The following is a 22,830-nucleotide window of genomic DNA, read 5'->3' on the forward strand; positions in this document are numbered from 1 at the left end:
GGCTGAACTCATCCTTTTATAGCAACACCAATCCCACCCATGAAGATGAAGCCTTGCAGCCTAATCACCTCTTAAAGGTCTTACCTCTTAATATCATTACAGGCCGGGCGCGGTGGCTCAAGCCTGTAATCCCAGCACTTTGGGAGGCCGAGACGGGCGGATCACGAGGTCAGGAGATCGAGACCATCCTGGCTAACACGGTGAAACCCCGTCTCTACTAAAAAAAAATACAAAAAACTAGCCGGGCGAGGTGGCGGGCGCCTGGAGTCCCAGCTACTCGAGAGGCTGAGGCAGGAGAATGGCGTGAACCCAGGAGGCGGAGCTTGCAGTGAGCTGAGATCCGGCCACTGCACTCCAGCCTGGGCGACAGAGGGAGACTCCGTCTCAAAAAAAAAAAAAAAAAAAAATATCATTACAATGGCAATTAAATTTCAAAATGACTTTTGGAGGGGACAAATATTAACACCATAGCATACGCGTAAACATTTCACATTAATAGAGAAAGAATGAGCTGGTAGATGGTCAGCCATTTTTGCACAACTCTATGAGGTAAAAGGAAAATCATTATTGACTTCTACTTTATGGGTAAACTATGGGGAGGATCTCCCCTTCTTTCTTGGGGCTTAGACAACCATAAATCCTACATTCAATTGTCTACTCTTCCTCAGAAAGTTGCTATTATAAATCCACGCACTGCCTTGTGGTACTGGGTAGAAGGGAGAAAAGTCTTTTACAGAGCTTATAGTATTCCTCTGAAGTCCATAGTTACAATTAAAAGAAAAAGTATACACTGGGCACATATCTAGTGAAAATTATAAGTTGTTAGAAAGTCATTAAAAATATTTTAGTTTATGCCTTTGATTTAGGACTTTTTTGGGGTGAGCTCTTTGGAATGAAATTAAACACATTCCAATTAGAATTCTTAGTGGATAGACATGTGCTTCTAGATCCTGGAAATATATGACTATATCTGGCAGACCCCTTACTGAAGTTCTTAGCCAAAGAGAGTCAACTTATACCCCTGTATACCTAGGCAAAATGGTAAGCAGCACCAGCCTCCACATTAGACACAAAAGAAAGGAACCATCACCTTTGCTCTGAAGTTTGCCTCTCAAGGCAGGATACTTACTTCAAATATATTGCTTCTTCTACTAATTTCTCTTGCCTAATTCTTCCTGATCCTTCCATGCAGAGGAGAAAAATGAGACTCCAGAGAGAGGAAGTACCATAGGCTATGGGGGTACAAAGGGGAAGAAATCAATTCTGTTTTTAGTAGGGGTTAAATAAATGTCTGGAAAGCTTTCATCCCAAACACTCTCTACTTCTCTATCATACTACCTTTCAGTTGCCAAGTACATGTGTCTTTGCATTAAAGCACGAGCTATTTGGGCATAGACACCAGGCCCATGAGTCTTTGCATTACCATCCAAAACCCAGTGCCTAACATACTATGTGTGCTAAAGTGTTGGTTGTACCAAAATAAATAAATAAATACATAAATCTTAGAAAATACTTTCTCCCTCTCTCTGTGGTTGCCAAAAAGCCAAAATCTGATCCCTGGATCTATTAGTTTGGTTTTTCACACTCTCACCTTCAGAAAGAAAAGAATCTCTCATTAAAATCTTACTAGATGCAAATGCAAAATGGATTACTTTTTCTCTTCAGAAGCAAAATGTACAGGTGTGGAGTAGGAATTCATCTCCACAAATAGGAAGGAGCTACGAATAAAAATAAGGCATTTGGACTTAACATTTTATTACCATGTAATGGTTTGGGCAACCGTTTCCAAAACCTCAAGATAAGGTGCCAATAACTATTTGTGAAACAGGCCATCAGAAAGTCTGGCATACTGTGCATTGAAATTCAGAGTTGTACCATGAAAGTATGATAATTCCACAGGAGGTAGCATCTAGCCGATTCTGCTTTTGTTAGGCTCTAGGGAGCCCTATTAAGAGAGCTTTCTCCTGTGACATTTATTTTTAACACTACTCTCTGTTTTCAATCTAATTTTTCCTTAAGGGAAGAATGTTGTCCCAGACTGTAAAATAAATTGAATCTTTTAAATCTAGCCCTTGAAGAATAAACCAATTTCTATTTAACCTTCAAAACTCTGACAGATCAGATCAATCCTTCTTGTTAGTACCCAAAATGTATCAAATCAAAGTGTTACTAATATACATGATGCAATAGAACTCTTATCAGGAAACTAGGCTGAATGTTTCAGTATTTGCAGTTACTTATATGTTATTTTTCCTATCTGACAGTTTGTATGGTTTGTACCTTTAGCAACCTTTCTTTTTTTAATCTAAGTTTCACTACTTCAGTACATATTCCACATAAAGAAATTCAGAAGAACTGTATTTTAATGTTAACTACTGTAGCAAAAGCTGCTGGTGTCTGCCCAGATTCCTCTTTCATCAGGCTGATGTACTCACTCTCCAGCTGCTACGAGTATTGGCTGTTCAGCATTCACAGCTGCATCTTTTTCCAGAAAATTACCCTTGGCCAATAAGAGCCACCCCAACCACAGACGTCTGGGGAAGCTCAGAGTTTCCAGTGATACAAGGGTAAAAAGGCTACCTTTCTTGCCCCAAAGTGGGCCAACTTCATAGTGCCTTTCATGCCTTAGAGAATATCTCATGGTGTCGGTTACTAAGTTCTGTTGAATCTGCTTCCTAAAGTCTGTTAACTATCATATTTTCACTATTCTAATTGCCACTCATCCCAGTTTAGGACAATCTCTCATCGAACTATTCAAATCACCTTCTGAATCAATTTTCACCCTTCTATAGTCCCTTCTCTACATTATTGCCAGAACTCTAAGATGCAAATTTGAATGTCATCTACCCCAGCCCCCACCAGCACATATCTACTTAAAATCCTTCAATAATCATCCTCATCACCTACCCAGGGATAGTAAACTGAAGTCACTTCACACATACATTTTGTTTCTCCCTGAAAAAAATGGCACCATGGAGCGAAACAAAGCCTTGTAATATGTACAATATAATTGGATGGCATTTCTCTACCTTGAGAGCAAAAGTCAGCTGAAGCAGTTAACTATTAGGTCAGTGCAAAAGTAGTTGCAGTTTAGACAAGAATTCCTTCTATGCTTGGCTCAGGAATCTTGCGGTATTCATTGTATGGGGACACTTCTTAGTCTTAGATTGGGATAATTCTTTCCTAGGCTGAATATATTTTAATCCTGGAATGTTTTGACATGAAGTACAGCAATGATGAAAGTAAACCCATAGCAGTGATAATTCTGTTGAAGAACAATTTGTGCATATTTGATATTTAAGTATCTAAAGGTTGAAATTTTGGCCTATTAAAGAAACAGACTGACTTGTGACTCCAGTTTATAACATGTAATTGAATAACTTTGACTTTTGGTTTTACATTGAAAGCTATGTTTACAAACAGTATTGGAATACTTACTAGAGCTTATCCACTGCACTGCTCGCCCCTGCCCCCCCACTGCCATCCCCCCCACCCCCACCCCGGCCCTGCCCCACCACCTTTTTCTTTTACTTTTAGATTTAGGGAATTTATCAGTATCTGGAATGGTTTGTCAGCCATTAAAGAGCATATAATGAATTTATAAACAAGTAAAACCTCTACAGAAATTTAAATTGTAACCCCCCCCTTAAATAGCTGTAACAAATTTACTACATTTATAAATTGAATAAGATTTGAATGTCAAACTAAAAAGTTCAGAACAAGGCTTCTAAATTTTGAAATTTAATGCATTAATAAATATCTTTAACTAAAGCGGCCTGTGAAATATTTTCTGTGCAAAAAGGTCACCCTCAAGAGCATTAGGATCTCACACTGACATACAAATCTAGCTTCAGATCCTTGCAAAATCAGAACACATGGCAAAGTTGGGCTGCATTCTTGCCTGACAAAAATGTCCCCTCCTCGAGACGGTGCAGGAATTTTCAGGGTCCCCATAGGTCTCTCACACATGTCACTCATTTACCTTTACATGCCTCATCCTTATAAAGGTATTTGCAATTTCCACTCATGAATTTAGAGCAGTGGTTCTCAATCAGGGTGATTTGCCCTCCCACCCCCACCCCACGCCACCCACCCCCACCCCCGACCAGGGGCCATTTGGCAACGTCCAGAGACACTTTTAGTTAGACATTTTAGACATTAGGGGTGGTGATACTGGCAACTAGTAGGTAGAGGCCAAGGATGTTGTTAATCATCCTGCAATGCACACAGCAGTCCTCCAACAATGATCCAGCCTGAAATCACAATAGAGCTTAGAATGAGAAACCCCAACCTAGACTAACACACCTACAATCCTCTAGAATGGCAGAGCCTTTGCAGTGATCTATTTGTGTATCCTGGAAATTAATCCATTGATATTATATGGCTCACAAGTATCTTCTTTATTCACTGTTTATAGAGGCCTATTTTGTATCTGGGTTCTTAAATTTTTATAAGTTTCTCTTTTTAAATCTTTTACGAACTCCTTCTCTACATCGAGATTAAAGATACTGCTTTCTTCTACACATTACAAATGTTTTACATTTGTCTTCAATCCATCTGAAATTTATGTGATGGAAGTCATAGATATAATTTTATTTCCATATGGATAGCCCATGGTTTTAATAGCATTTTGTGAATAGCTGATTTTTTTCCACTAGGAGGTAACACTGATTCTGCTGCACACTAAGTTTCCATATGAATGCTCATCTGCTTTCAGGCTATTTTGTATATATTCTGATAATATCATTAATTTATACTTGTACTAGGAATCTTGCTGATATATTGTAATTCTTTCCTCATACTTCTATAAAATTTATGCTTACATATGAATTTCAGAATAGCCCTCCTAGAATTGTAGTTGAAATTATACTAAATTTATAGATTGGGCAAATATGCTGATTTTTCTCATTATAAACATTGTATTCCTATTTGAATTTTTCCAAAACTTTCGGTAAAGTTTAACAATTTCTATATAAAGATAATGATAGGTTTGTTCCTGGGTGCTATGTGTTGCTTATTGTGAGGTTTCTTTTTCTAACTATCATCTCCAGTAACTTTTTGGGGTTTTAAGTGCTTTTAATTCCAAATAGTCAATAGAATACTATGCATCCAATAACTCTTTTTAGTTTGGATCTCATATATGGCAAACTTGCTGAGCTGTCTTAAAACTTGTCTGTAGATTCTCTTGGATATTTTAATTAATCACAGCAACTGCAATAGTTACTCCTATTTTGTTGTCTGAGTGCACTGGTTCTGATCTATAGGACAGTTTTGAAGAGGTAATGTCTTCACATTGCTTTACAAGGCATCGCTTTTAAAGATTTACATATAAATACGATTTTTTTCCTTCTAGATTTTTGGCAGATACTTTTGATGAGGTTGAATGGGGCTTAGAACATGCCACCCCAAAATATGCTGCTGTTGCATATTGATTATTGTGATCTGAAGGCACCTGCGATACAGCAGATATATGAAGGGCTCTCTGACCTTCCCCTTTCTACTTAAAAGCAAGTCATAAAATTTCCTATGAGAAAGAAGCCATCCCTGTACCAGGAGAAGAATAACATTTTTATGATGGGAGACTGGAAATTAATGCTAAAATGGGTCTGCAGAAACAAACCTCTTAAAATATTCCTTATCTTCTGCTAATTTTACCCATATTTTTCCTAGTCACTTTTCTACAGTTTGTCAAGCTTAAATCCCTTTTCCTTTGTCTTGTCACTTCCCTACAAATGTATCATTCTTTGTTTTCTTAAAAAAAAAAAAAAAGGCGTGTAAACTGTTGGCCCTATCAACTTCATTTTTCCTTTGCTCCCATGTGCATGTAAAAATGTTAAATAAAATTTGTGTGCTTTCTTCCTGTTTACCTGTCTCATGTTCATTTAACTCACAGGCACAGCTACTTCCAAAGAGGGCAGAAAAAGTTTTTCCTTTTCTATAGTTTCAAGGAAGATTTATTCAGTTAGCGATTTTCTAAGTTTTTAACAACTCAAATGGGTGGTACTAAGCCATTTATAACACAGCGCAGCTTTGTTCTTTAAGCCTAAAGTTTGCCTGAAGGACTTGCTCTTCTATTTGAAGATGCGGCTGGACAGCCTTCCTCCAGTCTACAATCTGCCTCCTTTTCACCTCCAGCCTTGTTAAGCACCTTTCAGGGAAATCCACTGAGCTTAAATTGGCTTTGACTGGGATGCTTTTTTTTTTTTTTTCTTTAAGACAGAGTCTCGTTCTATCACCCAGGTTGGAGAGCAGTGGCACCATCTCTGCTCACTACAACCTCTGCCGCCTCGGTTCAAGCAATTCTCCTGCCTCAGTCTCCTGAGTAACTGGGATTACAGGCGCCCACCACCACGCCCGGCTAATTTTTGTATTTTTAGCAGAGACGGGAGTTTCACCATGTTGGCCAGGATGGTTTCGAACTCCTGACCTCAAATGATCCGCCTGCCTCGGCCTCCCAAAGTTCTGGGATTACAGGCATGAGCCACTATGCCCGGCCTGGAATGCTATTTAGTTTTCAGAGTTTCACAGAAAGATCCAAGAGTTTTAAAAAGCTGGGGCCGGGGAATTGCTTGAACCCAGGAGGCGGAAGTTGCAGTGAGCCAAGATTGCGCCACTGCACTCCAGCCTGGTGACAGGGCAAAACTCTGTCTCAAAAAAAAAAAAAAAAAAAAAAAATTCCTTCAGTTACCTCACAGATAGTTTGTAAGAAATAAAAGTCAAAGTCAGAAGACCAGTCATTAATAGTGGTCAATAAAATAAAACCAGGGATGAAATTGATATTTTACAGGAAGAATGAACATGGTTCATTCTCTTCAAGCTCTAACTCCTTAGTCAACAAATAAGCTAGTCCTGCAAAAACAAAACAACAAAAACCTAATATAAATGTATTCCCCAAAGCTTCCAAGTGGCTGAAACAGCTACAAGAGGATTTGAGTGCATTTTCACACACTTGAAGAAAACTATCAAGGAAAAGACCTTTTGATGTGTTACAAACTATTACAGGTAAACAAGGAATCAGCAAAAATCCCTGAAATGAACAATGAAATTTCAGTGTTCTTTCAAAAATTTTTTATTGGGGAAACATGCAGTGTTGAACAGTTAGCTTTTTTGTTCTCTTTGTGCCACGATTACTGGAAATACTTTATATTTTCAGGTTTTTTTCTTCTTCACAGTTAAGCGGGGGAAATTATTCTTTGATACTACTTTCAAGCCAGGCTGAGTTAGTATTGTACCTGGGAAGGAAATGGCTAAGACTCTGGGAGTCGTTTTATTTCCCCCAAGTTAAAATACATATGTTGTTGGAGGATTTATCAGCTAAAAAGCAACGTTTGACTATTTCATACAGTGTTACGTAACTTCCTGAAAATGTCAGAATATCTTAAGTAGGCAGCATGCCTGGCAAGAACATCTCCCTCCCTGAGTGTAATAAATTTACTTCCCAAGTCTGAGAGCTTTTTCAGAGTCATGTAAAAAGCCACAGTTTGCTTGTTAGTTAACTTAGGACCCCAAAACATATATGTAAGCTTTCATTCTTCAGTCTTACAAAGCCATACATCTATCTTACACTACTGTGACTGTTATACAAACATATAACACCCCCAGGCTGCACACGTGCTGGTGGTTGGGGTATGGACGTATGGGGAGAATCACTGTTCCAAAAAGGCAAAGACCCGGAAAGATCAATTTGGTAGTGGGGTAACATCAAACCCAATTTTCTCACTCAACTTTATTAAAAGCAGCTGGCTCATGACTTGTGCTAGGCAAGCAATGTTATTTATTTAAAAAGCAATTCTCAGTGGGCTCCGCTTCAGGTTATTCTCTACACAAGTCTGTAATTTTAAGTACTTCCTTTCTTTAATGAATACTTTAATGAATGTAATTTTAGGTACTTCCTTTCTTTAATGAATACTTTAATGAATGTAATTTTAAATACTTCCTTTCTTTAATGAATAGGGCAAATGGTATTTGCCCTACTGACTTTTCACTTTGATAACCTTATTAGTATCAGAAACAAGTTAGCTGTAGACGGATTAAAATGAAAAGTGTGTTCTCATTTTTCTAACAAAAACAGGATATTGTAGATACATTTCAAATTTCAGTTATCCAAAAATGTGGCCCTTCTATACTTTGTAGTGGCAGACACAAGAAAGAGATCAGTGAGCCCTTGAAAGTCACGTTATAAACACGAACATATATGTTCAATCTCTTGTATTAAGTTTTCTTCCAAAAAACTGCCAGGCATCCACCACTTACCTCATTTTTTGCAACTGTTAAGAAAATTGCCCGATACACAATCCTTTTGAAAACTGTAAAGCTGGGCCATTTCTGTGGTCAGTTATGTACCTTTTCTTGAATTTTCTAGGTCAATAACTGCAGAATACAGTAGTAACACCCTATCTTTAGCCACACTTAGAGCTTTAGGGCAGGGAAATTCCTTTTAAGACCATCTCTATTCTGCTGGATTTAACGAAGTACCCAAAAACTTTATACTACATGTTATGGGTTTGAAACAGATTAAGCAGCAGGCTGGAAGCTTAGTATTCTTGTTTTTGAAGTAAAACAAAGCCTCCCAAATGCCTCCTTTTGTTCGTTGTCTTCTTCCTCATCCTTCCAACCACTTTCCTAGCACTGGAGTAATAGCCAGGCAATGCAATACAGTACTTCAAGATTTACAGTATACTGTTATGTGCAGCATTGCCTAGTGAGAGAAAGATAAAATTAAAAAAAGAAAGAACGAGAGAAACCTCTTGTTGGAAAGTTCCTGCAGTAAAAGTGAAACCTATGGTATTGACTATCTTTACAACTATGAACAGCTTCTCAATTCTGAGAAAATAAAGGTATCACTGGGCCAGTGCAGCCTTCAATACTGCACGTCTTCACCTCCCTTTAATCTTTTTAACAGCTACTAGCTGACCCAGATGCCCGCTTAGCTGCCTTTAGCAACCACCAGGTCCAACACACCTCAAGCCAGCTCAGAGTCACTAGCCGCCTCTCCTCAGTCTTCCAGAAGCCGAGGGAGGAGAGGCAGCGGGGGGTGGGGCGCGAACGCCACGCCTCCATGAGGGGCGGTGCTGCTTCCCGACCACCATTTCCGCGGAGGCAGGGCAAGAGGCGGGCCACGGGCGACGTCATTCAGGAAAGCCGCCCTGATTGGAGGGAAGGAGGCGGAGTCTAGTTTCCCTGGTGACGGGTTGTCCGGTGGTCGCCTGGTAACCGGTCGTGGCTGTACTGGCGGCTGCAGGGCTGGCGGCTTAGGCCGCAGAGGTCTGTGGGCCTGAGCCCACGCTGCACTCTGTCCGTCCTGCGATGACTGCTGCCCTGGCCGTCGTCACGACGTCGGGTTTGGAAGATGGGGTGCCTAGGTCCCGTGGCGAAGGGACCGGGGAAGTGGTCGTGGAGCGGGGGCCCGGCGCGGCCTACCACATGTTCGTGGTGATGGAGGACTTGGTGGAGAAGCTGAAGCTGCTCCGCTACGAGGAGGAGTTCCTCCGGAAGAGCAACCTGAAGGCCCCGTCCAGGTGGGTGCCGGTGTCCCCAAGCGCCTGGGTGCCTGCTAGCCTCCAGGGAGATGCCCTCCTTGGTCCTGCTGGGAACCAATTCCGTGAGAGCGGGTTAGCAATTCCTTGCCTCCGTCTGCCTAGCCAGAGAAGGGCACTTCACTCCAAACTCCGGGGAGGTCCGTGGAGCTCACGCAGCCCTGACTTGCTGTTTTTGTAGAGAGAATAAATAAGTTTTGGAACGGCAGAAAGGATTGGAAGACAGCTTGCCTGTTTTGTTGTTGTTGTTGTTGTTGTTTTTTAACACACACGCATTACCACAAAACACAAACTGTATTTTATGATTGTAAAGATAAAACAAATACTCATTGTAGAAAACTCAGAAAAACACAAGAAAATGTCTAGAAAAATTATAAAACCGCCCAAAATCTCGTCTCCAGAGAGGAATGCCATTATCACTTAAGGCTTTTTTTCTAGTTTGGGGTTTTTTTGTTGTTGTTGTTTAAGACCCTGTTTATACAACTGGGGACCGTGGGTACTTACGACCCTGTTAAGGAGCGCTTTAAATGCGGCTAGTAAACTTGTTAACTACTTGCTATGGTTTAAAAGACTTCTGCCTTTGCAATAACCATACTCTCAGAAACTGAAAAGTGGAAAAGACGAATGACAACTATTGAATTGTCTCCTATCATAGAACCTAAAGTTCTACCCTTGTTCCGGTGGGGGAGAAGTCCAACATATCCTGAACGCAGTGCCATTACTTGCTGAGGGTAGTGGTCGGCTAGGACCTTCTCCTCAAATCACTGTAGCTTAGCAGTAGCCAGGTAAATCAGTTTTATAGCTTTTCTTTCACTTTAATACTTACGTTTATTTTATTCTATAAAAGGCAATCAATATTAAGAATCTATAGTACTTAATGTCTACAGCCAGGCTCAAATAATTTCCCTTGATAGTTTTAATCTCATTCCACTGCTCTCTTCCAATAAATTGAATTGAAAGATATGTAGGCTTTATGTAAACTGTTCATATTAAATTAGTCCATAGTCGGAGAAAAGATAAAGGAAAAAAGTAGTGTTGCTTGATCCATGTTAGAAAAGGTAGTCCTGGGATTATTAAAGTGAATCGATCAGGATAGTATAGACAACCAACATTTCCTGTATTAATAAAAATGCATTTTTTTCCAAGTGTATTTTTCAAATGAAAAGAAAATGACCTTAAGGTTCTGTTGATGTCATCTCTGTGTCTTCAGGGGTTCAGCAGGACACTTTGAATCATGGATTTGTGTGGGAATATCCTAGTCTAATGGTTCTCAAAGTGTGATCACCAGACCAACAGCATCAGCATCACCTGGGCACTTACTAGAACTGAAATGCCTCAGGCCCTTTCCCAGGTCTATCTACCTTTTCAGTAATTATAAGGATGGGGACTAGTGGTCTGTTTCAGTAAGTCTTCCAGATGATTCTGATGGACACTAATATTTGAGAACCACTGTCCTAGGTTTACAGTATCTATTGGTGTTCATTCCTGTGCCCTAGAGGAGTTATCTGCCAATAACGAAAAGATGACTTTTTGGTGGGTGGATGCTTTGAAAGGATAGTTAGCATATACCTGGAAGGACTTCATGGCCTTTTTTCTTCCCAGCTTTCTGTTATCTTCCAGAACGTTTACACTTATCCTGCAGGATAAAGTTTGGGAAACATGAAGGAGTACACGACTGATTTTTATGACAATGATTATAATTGTTGTAAATACATTGCAAACATAATAATGATAGCTACACATGAACAAGAAAAATAAGATCTTTGATTAAACTGACTTGAATGTTGTTGCTAGTGAGTTTATTCCTATAATGTTTAGGTATAAATCATACTGATCCTCATAGAACTGTGTTTAGCAGACCAGGGGATTAAGCAAGAGCCCACAGATGTTTTTTAGATTGGTGATGTGACATTCACAGTTTCTTAATCCTGACTACACCTTATAAACATGTAGAAAGCTTTTGAAATATACCCCATACTGGGCCTACACTCACTGAAGTTCTGATTTAATTCATTCATGAGGGAAGAAGCAATGTTTGGCCAAGTACCAGTATTTTTATTAGCTCCTCAGGTGATTCAATATGCAGCCAAGATAAAAACAAATGTTTACCATAGGTGATAGGTTAGAAAGAGTAAAAATGCATAATGAGTAATCTTTTGAGATCTCTTTTAAACTCTGAGGTTCTTCCAGATTACCATTTTCATTAATAAGGTACTAACATATTATTACTGACACTTAAATCATTTTGACAAAAACTCTACATGCTCTGTGCTCTAACAGGCACTACATTTCCCGGGTGTAAGGTCTTTGATCTCATATTTTGGGTACAGTAGTAATTGCGCTAATCCTGATGATTTAAAAATTTAATGTGAGTGCTGTGGATTACTGGAAACTTGAAAGGGTGAATTATCGAGGCCTTTTGATTTGATGGCCATTGGGGGGAAGAAAGATTGTTGGACAGTTGTGAATTCGGCCCTATTAGTTATTATAGACTTATTTGCATTATTTCACATACACCCCCATTCCTCCTTGTTTCGAAACAGACACTATTTTGCACTGCCTACCAACCCTGGTGAACAGTTCTACATGTTTTGTACTCTTGCTGCTTGGTTGATTAATAAAGCAGGACGTCCCTTTGAGCAGCCTCAAGAATATGATGACCCTAATGCCACGATATCTAACATACTATCCGAGCTTCGGTCGTTTGTAAGTGTAAACAACCCTTCTTTCTCCATGTTCTCAAGTTATGAATTTTAACACTGATAATTTAATAACAAATGCTAGCCATTTAGATGACTCCTCTGTAAATATAATTATGAATTTATTTTCAGGTAAAACCTCCTTAAAATAGTTTGTATTATAACATTAATGTCACTTCTGAAAATGTTCAGTATATACTCTTTATTAGCCCAAAGTAATATATACATATATATATATTAAGTCTTGATATATTTGAGAGGTAAATTTTGGAATGGTTAATTCTTGATGTAAAAAATGATAATTAAAAAATATACCCTACAAAGTCAAAACACTTTATATTCTGAAAGGGAACTTGTACTTAAGACCATGATAGCAGTTGTGCTTTTTCATTTCTGACTTTTCCTGGGCAGGCAGTAAGATATTTTTTGGTACAAATGTTATTAATTTTTGACAAGTGAATCATTCTGTCCTTAACATAGTTATTTAAATAGTTTTACTGGTTTCTTTTCACTCTAATAAGATCAATAATTTGTTCTGCTATAATGTTACTGCCTTTTAATTTGATACATTTAACAATAAAAATCTTTATTTTCAGTATTTTTATGTATCAATAGGTTACAAAGACTTGAAATGGATTTCTATGAAGCAATGTAATTACAGTTATTGTAAATCATTTGAAAGAAAAGTGATACATCCATTCAGCAGTTCTTTGCTTAAATTTTGACATTTGGAGTATAACTGACAAATAATACCCTGTTTTTTCTTTTGTTTTTCAGGGGAGAACTGCAGATTTTCCTCCTTCAAAATTAAAGTCAGGTTATGGAGAACATGTATGCTATGTTCTTGATTGCTTAGCTGAAGAAGCATTGAAATATATTGGTTTCACCTGGAAAAGGTAAAAAATTACCCAACCTGATAATAGTAATTTTATGTGCATAGCATTTTCCTCTGAGGGTGCAGAGCTGTTTAATTGAACATAAAAGAATTATTTCCTTTTGACTATTCTAAATTGAAAATGCCACAGATAATTAAGAAAAGCCAGTATAGACAAAATTAGAATGTCTGATGTCTTCAAAACTAATTCTGAAGTAATGTGTTACATATTATTGTGCCCCTTCTCTGTTCAAATATGTAATTATTGAAGGTTTAACTGTGACTATGTATCTTTGTAAATTCTGACATTTTTTTAAAAGTCTCTTGTACATGTGTTTACACACATAAGTGTAATATATACACAGAGGGAACTGATAGCTACAGATTTAAGGAAAAAAATTGAAATTAATATAGTACTTTAAGTGGGATTTTCTCCTTTGCTAGTAGTTACTGGGCAAGAATAATACTGAAGAAACTACCTGACACTCTCCTAGACGTTGTTCATTGCTTTTGTGTCCAACCTGACAGTGCTTTGTTTATTTCTATTATTATATTTATTATTATATTTATCCTATGGTATAAAATTGTTCTTTACTATTCTGATGTTCTTGCTAGAAATCATGAAATCTTCACAAGTACTCTGTTAGCATAATGCTTGGTCTATCTTAGATGTTTTAATAGATATTGAGCATATAGATGAAATAGAACATTTGGAAACTCAATTTATAGAGATTATAATTAGAAAACATAAATTTTATGCTCTGCAGTTTGGGATTTTTAATAGGTTAGAATGTAGAAGGCACTATTCAGGTAAATATGAGTAAGCAGTGTTTTTTTTTTTTTTTTAGAACTAACTTCTGTAGAAAGATGTGTGTGTATATATATACATATGTATAAAATTCCCTGTTAACATTTTAATGTATATTCAATTATATTCTTTTAGGTATAATCTCCCTATTAAGTTTAATAACTTCCTTGAATTAGGTTACCATTGGGATGAGCCATATGAAATTACTCGTATTCATCTATTTTTAAACTAAAAAAATGGCAATTTCATATGCTTCAATCCAAACATTATTATTTAGTACAATATAAAGAATGACTACATGGTGCATAATACTTTATTAAATTTCAAGAGAAAATAAGTTATGAGATGTGCTGCTGTATTTAGCATTTTAAAAAACTACTAAATTCATAGCCTAACATATTCTAAATTCACCAGAAGCTGTGGTGTAATATCTCAAACACTATTCTATTTTGCACTTCCTTTGTTTCTCAGCACTTCTTATTCCTGGCCTATGTATTGTAATTTGGATAATTTATTTTTTAGTTTTGTTTTTAATTGATACATAACTGTGCAAATTTTGGAGTACAATGTGATGTTTTGATACATGTGTACAATATACAATGATCAAGTTAGTGAAATTAACATATTCATCATTTCAAATGTTTATCATTTTATTGTGGTGAGAACATTCCAAATCTCTTTGAGCTATTTTCAAATATATATTATTAATTAATATATAATATTGTTAACTGTAGTCACCCTACTGTGCATTGGAGCACTAGAACTTATTCCTTCTAACTGTAACTTTGTACTCACCCACTTTGACCAACTTCTCCCCATCCTCCCTTCCCCCTACCCTTCCCATCCTATGGTAACCACTATTATACTCTCTACTTCTATATTTATCTTTCTGTGCCTGGCTTATTTCACTTGACATAATGTCCTCCATGCTTATACAGATTGCTACAAATGACAGAATTTCATTCTCTTTTATGATTGAATAGTATTACACTGTGAAAATATGCCACATTTTCTTTTTCTATTCAACCTTTTATGGATACTTAGATTGGATTCCATATCTTGAGTATTGTGAATAGTGCTGCAATAAACATGGGAGTGCAGATATCTCTAACATACCGATTACATTTATTTTAGATATATAATCAGTAGTGGGATTGTTGGATAATTGAGTAGTGCTATTTTTAGTTTTTTTGAGGCACCTCCATAGTGTTTGCCATAGTGTCTGTACTAATAATTTACATACCCACCAATAGTGTTCAAGGGTACCCCCTTCTCCATATCCTCATCAGGCTTTGTTATTTTGAGGGGTGAGGGATTGGGTAATCCCCATTCTAACTGGGTTGAGATGATATCTCATTGTGGTTTTGATTTGCATTTCCCTGATGATTAGTGATGTCGAGCATTTTTGCATATATCTGTTGGCTATTTCTATAGTACTTTTTGAGAAATGTCTATTAAGATCTTTTGCCCATTTTAAAAATTGGACTAGTTTTTGTTGTTGTTTTGCTATTGAGTTGCTTGAGTTTCTTATACATACTGGATGTTAACTTCTTCTCAGATGGGTGGTTTGCAAATATTTTCTCCCATTCTGTGGGCTGTCTCTTCATTCTTTTGATTGTTTCCTTAAGTTTGATGTAATCGTGTTTGTCTATTTTTGCTTTTATTGCCTGTGGTTTTGAGGTCTTATTCAAAAAATTCTTGCCCAGACCAAAGTCATGAAGTGTTTTCTCCCACATTTCCTATTAGTTTCAGTTTCAGATTGTATATTTAAGTCTTTAATCCATTTTGAGTTGGTTTTTATAAGTGGTTAGAGGTAGGGGTCTAGTTTCATTCGTTTGCGTGTAGATATCCAGTTTTCCCATTACTATTTATTTTTCTTTTTTTGTTTTTTAGCACCATTTATTGAAGAGACTGTGACTTGGATAACGTATAAGGACTATGTTTAAATGAGGAATAAAAGGAGGGAGCTGAAAAGTAGTCAACATTAGAGAATATATCAGCTATGTAACATGTAAATGAGATAGACATTACATATAGATGAATTTTTTATATCTCTAAATGTCAAAATGAATCCTGGAAGAACATGGCCTTTGAGATATTTTCTAATTAATGAAAAATTAGGAAATTTATTATTTAAGATGATTGATTTAGTTCACAGTATTTTGCATAATAGTAAATGTTGATTTTTGTATTCTGTTAACATGATTGAGGCGTGGGTTTTCGTGTTTTACGACAGGGTTTCACTCTGTCGCCCAGGCTGGGGTGAACCTCTGCCTGCTGGGCTCAAGCAATCCTCCCACCTCAGCCTCCCGCATAGCTGGGACTACAGGTGCACACCACCACTCCCAGCTAATTTTTAATTTTTTTTGTCAAGACGGGGTTTCGCCATGTTGCCCAGGCTGGTCTCAAACTCCTGGTCTCAGGCAGTCCACCCGCCTTGGCCTCCCAAAGTGCTGAGATTATAGATGTGAGCCATCACACCCAGCCAGGTAGAAGTTTTTAATACAAGTTTTCTCTCTAGCTTTGTTATTGGATAAAAAAAGGAAAAAAAAATAAATTTTCATAAATAAACCCAAATACATTTGAGTACTTTTAATATAGGATATGTGTCATTAATCTTGATGAATACATGATTTTTCAAAGTTTAATGTTAGGACCACTAATTTTACATTTTGGAAATAAGAAGAAAGCTGGAATCCTTCTTATTACCTATGTTAAAATAAACTTCAGATTGATCAAAGGTGTGAATGTGAAAAGTAAAACTATAGAAGTATTAAAAGACCAGAGGAGTATAGGGGTTGTAGTATGACAGAAAGCCTCAAATATATGATGTTAAAGCTAGGGTCTGTGCAAGAAAAGGTTACCAACTCTATCTGATAAGAACTGTAACAATCTTGAATAGCCAAGATTATAAGTAATATACTAGGGGAATAATTTTTGAGAGGTTAGGCAAAACATTAATTTTCTTAATATACAAAAAGCCAAAAAGTAAAGAGTATAAATAGACATTTCACCATAAAAGAAGTGCAAATAACCAATGAAAATATGAAAAGATGTTCAATCATTTTCATGCCAAAGAAATGCAGTTAAAACAAGAATGAGATTTTTTTCACGTGGTTGATGTGCTAAAATTAAACTTTGTATTATTTATCATATTGGTGAATATATGGAAATAGAGTCACTCTCCTTCAGTATTGTTTGGAGTCTAAATTAGGGTAACATTTTGGACCCAATTTTGGCAGTATATAGCAAAACAATAACATGTACAAAGTTGTTTATCCAGCTATTTCACTTGAACAAATTTATTCTGAGCGGTATGTGTAATGATAAATGTACAAAGATGATCTTTGCAATATTATCTAGCAAAATAATTAGAAGCCTCCACGTTCAGTCATAGGCTACCAGTTACATTAATTATGGTATTCATTGTTCAATGAAATACAGTACAGGTATGTAAAAAATAATGAGAAATACATATGTATTTAAATATGGTGTATTGGTGAGAAGCATTAAATTGGGTAACACCATTCGTAGTATCATCTCATTTTTTTATAAATTTGAAGATAACCACTTTTGCTTTTCACATAGAAAGTTTTAGGAAAAATACATGAAACATTTAACAGTAATTATGGAAGTGGAGTGAAAAAGGACAAAACCTGGCATAGAAGAGATAATATTTGCATTATGATTTTTCGTCTTACTAAATATTAAACTTACCATCTCATGTTTAACCTTATTATTTTAGGCCAATATACCCAGTAGAAGAATTAGAAGAAGAAACTGTTGCAGAAGATGATGCAGAATTAACATTAAATAAAGTGGATGAAGAATTTGTGGTATGTGTGTAGCTGAACTTTCTGTTCATTTTCACCTTTCGGCCACTTTCCATTCTCTTAATTTCCCCCAGACTTCCATTATCTGGAATATATTTTATTTCATTGTTTCTAAAGAAGAAAAGCTTTTAAATACAGTGCCGAGTATCATCATTTAGACTTTTGATTAAGTTAATGTTTGTATTCGCTAATGATTGAGGTCTGAATTTTAGCAGAGGTTCTTAAACTGTTCAGGTAAATATATACCACTAGTTATATGAGTAAATACTTTAATAACAACCCTTCATGATGTTAGATAGACTGTGACTAATAAATAATTTAAAACAGAACAAAAGAATTTGGGATTAATAAATTCTGCTTTATATGCATACCATTCATTTCTAAGGAATTCCTTTATTCATCTACAATTAGGATGAATAGGAATTTTTTTTAGTGCTTTTAAATAATCAACATTATTTAAGTTGTTTGGCAGAATCTGTGCCTTTTTACATGTTTTACATGCCATCCATAGTGTGCAGCTAAAGATGACAGAGACAAAAGAACTTTTTCGCAAGATAATTCTCAGAACTTGAATTAGATTGATGCTGGTACTTTAGGGAGTATACATGTGATTTCAAGCAGAAATGGTGGGGAAAAAAACAACTTTATAGTATACAGCTGACCCTTGAGCAATGTGGGGGTTATGGGCATCAGCCCCCACACAGCTGAAAATCCACATATAACTTTGGACTCCCAAAAACTTTACTAATAGCCTACTGTTGACTTGAAGCCTTACCAATAACATAAACAGTTAACACATATTTTGTATATGTATTATATATTGTATTCTTACACTAAAAGTAAGCTAGAGAAAAGAAAATGTTACTAAGTAAGCCATAAGGGAGAGAAAACATATATACTATTAAGTGGAAGTGGATAATCATAAAAGTATCTTCCCTGTCTTCATATTGAGTAGCCTAAGGAAGAAGAGCAAGAGGAAGGGTTGGTCTTGCTGTCTCAGGGGTGGCAGAAATGAAAGAAAATTTGTGTTTAAGGGTACCCATGCAGTTCAAACCCATGTTGTTCAAGGGTCAACTATATTTTGCTGTCATAAATCAATTAAAATTTTTGGGTAATTTTTAAAATCAATAGATAATTAGTTTAACATAAGTAATTGAAATTTGGCATTGAGGTTAGTATAGTATTTAAGTTAGTATATGCTATGGAGGTTTTAATCACTGCAAAATTTTAATAGCAAATGCTGAAAAATAACCATTAAATAGATTAGATGCTATCTGAATAGAATATTATAAAGCCATTTGTATTAGTCCATTTTGTGTTGCTATGAAGGAATACTTGAGATGCTGGGTAAGTTATAAAGAAAAGAAGTTTATTTTGGCTCACAGTTTTGCAGACCATACCAGAAGTGTAGCACCAGCATCTGCTTCTGGTGAGGGCCTCAGGAAGCTTACAACCATGGTAAGACAAAGTGGGAGCAGCCATCTCACATGGCCAGAGAAGGAGCAGAGGAGGGGAGAAGGACCAGAGACAAAGGAGGAGACATATATATCCAAACTATATCACCATTAAAAATTGTTGGGTGGGCATGCTGGCTCATACCTGTAATCCTAGCACTTCAGGAAGCAGTGGGAGGATTGCTTCAGGCCAGGAGTTTGAGACCAACCTGGGCAATGTAGTGAGTCCTCATCTCTACCAAAAAGAAAAAAGAAAAAAATGCTAGGCATGGTGATGCATGCCTGTAGTTCTAACTACTCAGGAGGCTGAGGTGGGAAGATCACTTGAGCCCAGGAGTTTGAAAGTGCAGTAAGCCATGATCATGCCACTCCACTACAGCCTGAGTGACAGAGCAAGACCCTGTCTCTACAAAAAAAATGTTTACAAAGTTTACAAAGAAAAATACAAAGTTATTGACATGGGAATGTAACTTATACTATATGCTATAAAATTAACTGAGAGGATTCCAAATTTTATGTTATAACATTACGTAAAATATGGTAAAAATAAATATATTAGCGTTCATTATATATGGGTAGGAGAATTATGAATGATTGTTTTCTATGCTTTGCATTTTTAACGTTTTAACATGTATTTTTAATAGCAATGTAAATAAACCTTATTTAAACAATATATGTAAAAAAAGATGACTGTTATTTACAGAAGGAAAAAGACCATTGTAAAACTTGTCAATATGAAAGATACTTTTTAATGTGATGAATTTTGAAAGTCAAGACAAAGATACATTCATTCATTCTGCATATACTTATTGAGCACTTGTTATGTAGCAGGCAGTGGGCAAGGCCCTGGCTGTGTAGCATGTGCCAAAGCTTTGAAGGCAGGAGGAAGCTTAGCATCATCAAGGAACTAAGAGAAAACTACTATGGCCAGAGTTCCTATGTGAGGGGGTGGGTAGCATAAGATTAACTTGGAAGATAGACCGAGTTCAGATTGTTTTGGGCATGAAAAGTAGTTTAGACTTTATTCTTTGTGTAACAGATCTTTCCATTCAAGCTCAGAAATTAAGTACTCATATATCCCCAGTTGTTCACCTTATTTATTCCCTTATCTTCTTAATAACTATTTAATAGTTATGAATAATTTATGAACAGATACCTGGTTCTAGTACATTAATATTTAACTTCAAAGGCATATAGCTAAAAACTGCTAGTCTGGGGAATAAAGAAAAACCCACTAGTCAGAAGAAAAATATCTGCAAGGGCAGAAACTATGTGTAATTTTTCTTATTGTTGTGTGTCCAGCTTATTGTGCAGGGCCTGGTGCATAATACATACTCATTAAATATTTGACCATAAAATCAAACTGTCAGCACATCGTTGTGTAACATTTAGAAACTATAGCTCATTTTAAATTGGGAACCCTTTAAAGTTCAAGGCACCATTATTTGGGGTGTGAATTTAGAGAAATATACTGGAAAGCAGTCTCTTCACACATTTCTTCCCAGCCATGAGGTGAAGACCTTCTACTATCATAAGAGCAAACTGAAGGCCTTCCTCAAAGGGGTTGGCCCTGAGGCTCTTCATTCCCTTGCATCATGTCTCTTTAATTTCTTTTCTTCTTTATTGTCATCATATTATTCTAAGGAGCCCTCTGTTACTTCTACTCTTCTCTTTAAGGAGGACTGGGTCACCACCAGGAAGCCTTTTGATGATGGGATATTACATGATTCTGTTGTCTGAGTTTGTGGCGTTGCTCAAGGATGGTAAAGGTTGGCCAGGTGCGGTGGCTCACATCTGTAATTCCAGTACTTTGGGAGGCTGGGGTGGGCAGATCACTTGAGGGTAGGAGTTTGAGATTAGCCTGGCTAACATGGTGAAACCCCATCTCTACAAAAATACAAAAATTAGCCAGGCGTGGTGGTATGTGCCTGTAGTCCCAGCTACTTGGGAGGCTGAGGCAAGAGAATTGCTTGAACCGGGAGTTGGAGGTTGCAGTTAACCAAGATTGCACCACTGTACTCTGGCCTGGGCAACAGAGTAAGACTCGTCTCAAAAAAAAAAAAAGATTATTTCTCACAGTCAAAGTTCTCCTATAATCATCTAGAAACTAGAAACCTTTAATTTTGGATTGCCCATATCAAGCTAGGACACATTAATAATTATTTTTATAAATATGTTGGGGTCAATAACACAAAATATTCCCACCTATTGTACATAATCATATCCATAGTAATTGGCAGTCAGAATTAAGAAGGCATATTAGACTAATAGGAAATTTTTGACTGCCTTCTGACTTACTGAAATTAGAATCCTCATGTATTCTAATAGCTTACAAAACAATTTTCTAAGCCTGTTTACATTTGAATTCCTCTTAAATGCTCTCTTAATAATACTTAGTAACTTAATCCTTTTTCTATGAATTAGTTTGGATTTTTCAGAGGAATAGAACCAATAGGATGTACACACACACACACGTATAGAAAAAGACTTAAGGAATTGGCTCACATGGTTATGGAGGCTGAGAAGGCCCCAAGATCCACAGTTATCAAGCTGGAGACCCAGAAGAGCTGATGGTAGTTCCAGTTTGAGTCTGAAGGCCTGAAGACCAGGAGAGCTGAGCTGATAGTTTGTTTCAGTCTGAGTCAGAAGGCAAGAGAAGACTAATGTCTTCAGTGACAATGAGGCAAAAATGATAAATTCTCTTTCTCAGCTTTTTTGTTCTATTCAGCCCTTCAGTGGATTGAATAAAGCCCATGCGCATTGGTGATGACAATCTGCTTTACTCAGTCTACTGATTCAGTTATTTATTGCATTCAGAAACACCCTCACAGACACACTCTGAATAATGTTTAACCAACACCAAGGCACCTTGTGGCTCAGTCAAATTGACACATAAAATTAACCATCAAAAGTCGACCCCTTGTCACCTTACCACCCATATACATCTTCTTAAACCATAATCTTCAAATAAAGACCATACATAGCATGGTTATAATTTCATCTAATAGAATGTAACTGCTCTGCATACAACAGATATTGCTCTAATTCCTTCTCCAGAAGAGGAGATAAAGTCCATAAGTGATATCTACTCTTCTCCCTGATATCACTTAAATATTACAAAAGTAACAATACTTAAATACTATGATATAAAGTCAGTACATCTGTGTTACATGATAAGGGAATAAGAGTAAAGAAAACAAAAACACATACAGATATATTCATAGCAACTAGGAAATATTCATGACAATCACAATTCTCATTTCTGTAACTGGTCACATGCTTGTAGTTGTGTTTATAACTACCATTTTTCACTACCTATTCTGTATTCCCCTTGCCTTCAGTAAGCACCTCAGCTGGTTATAGTTCTTTACCTGGTGGGGTGACTCAGATCTTTATTACTGAAGTGTCTGAGCCAGTAAGTAGACCTGCCTGGATTTGGTTGTTGTAGTTTTCTGTTGATTTTTAATCACAGGGTATGATAATACCATGCCTTAAAAGATCTCCTGTATTTTAGAATACTCTTCCTTCGATTTTGGAGTAGCCCAGTGTCCTGTTAATAGGATCAGTCATGCCAGCCAATACAGTAATTGCCTTCTTTGCCATGTCGATTCAGAGGTATGAGGAAC

At 36.8% G+C, this 22,830-nt stretch overlaps 1 protein-coding gene across 1 annotated transcript in view; it reads left to right on the forward strand.

Annotated features, from left to right (window-relative positions):
- The first annotated feature begins 9,058 nt into the window (after positions 1-9,058).
- The window catches only part of IFT57 (intraflagellar transport 57), a 63,780-nt gene continuing 50,008 nt past the window's right edge, over positions 9,059-22,830 (forward strand). Inside the window, exons 1-4 of the mRNA XM_050781998.1 lie at positions 9,059-9,518; positions 12,080-12,242; positions 13,013-13,131; positions 17,663-17,753. Coding sequence (XP_050637955.1) covers positions 9,307-9,518; positions 12,080-12,242; positions 13,013-13,131; positions 17,663-17,753 — 585 coding nt within the window. The 5' untranslated portion in view covers positions 9,059-9,306. The remainder of the gene's footprint in view (positions 9,519-12,079; positions 12,243-13,012; positions 13,132-17,662; positions 17,754-22,830) is intronic.

Source organism: Macaca thibetana, chromosome 2, assembly GCF_024542745.1.
Source record: "Macaca thibetana thibetana isolate TM-01 chromosome 2, ASM2454274v1, whole genome shotgun sequence".
Lineage (NCBI taxonomy): Eukaryota > Metazoa > Chordata > Mammalia > Primates > Cercopithecidae > Macaca > Macaca thibetana.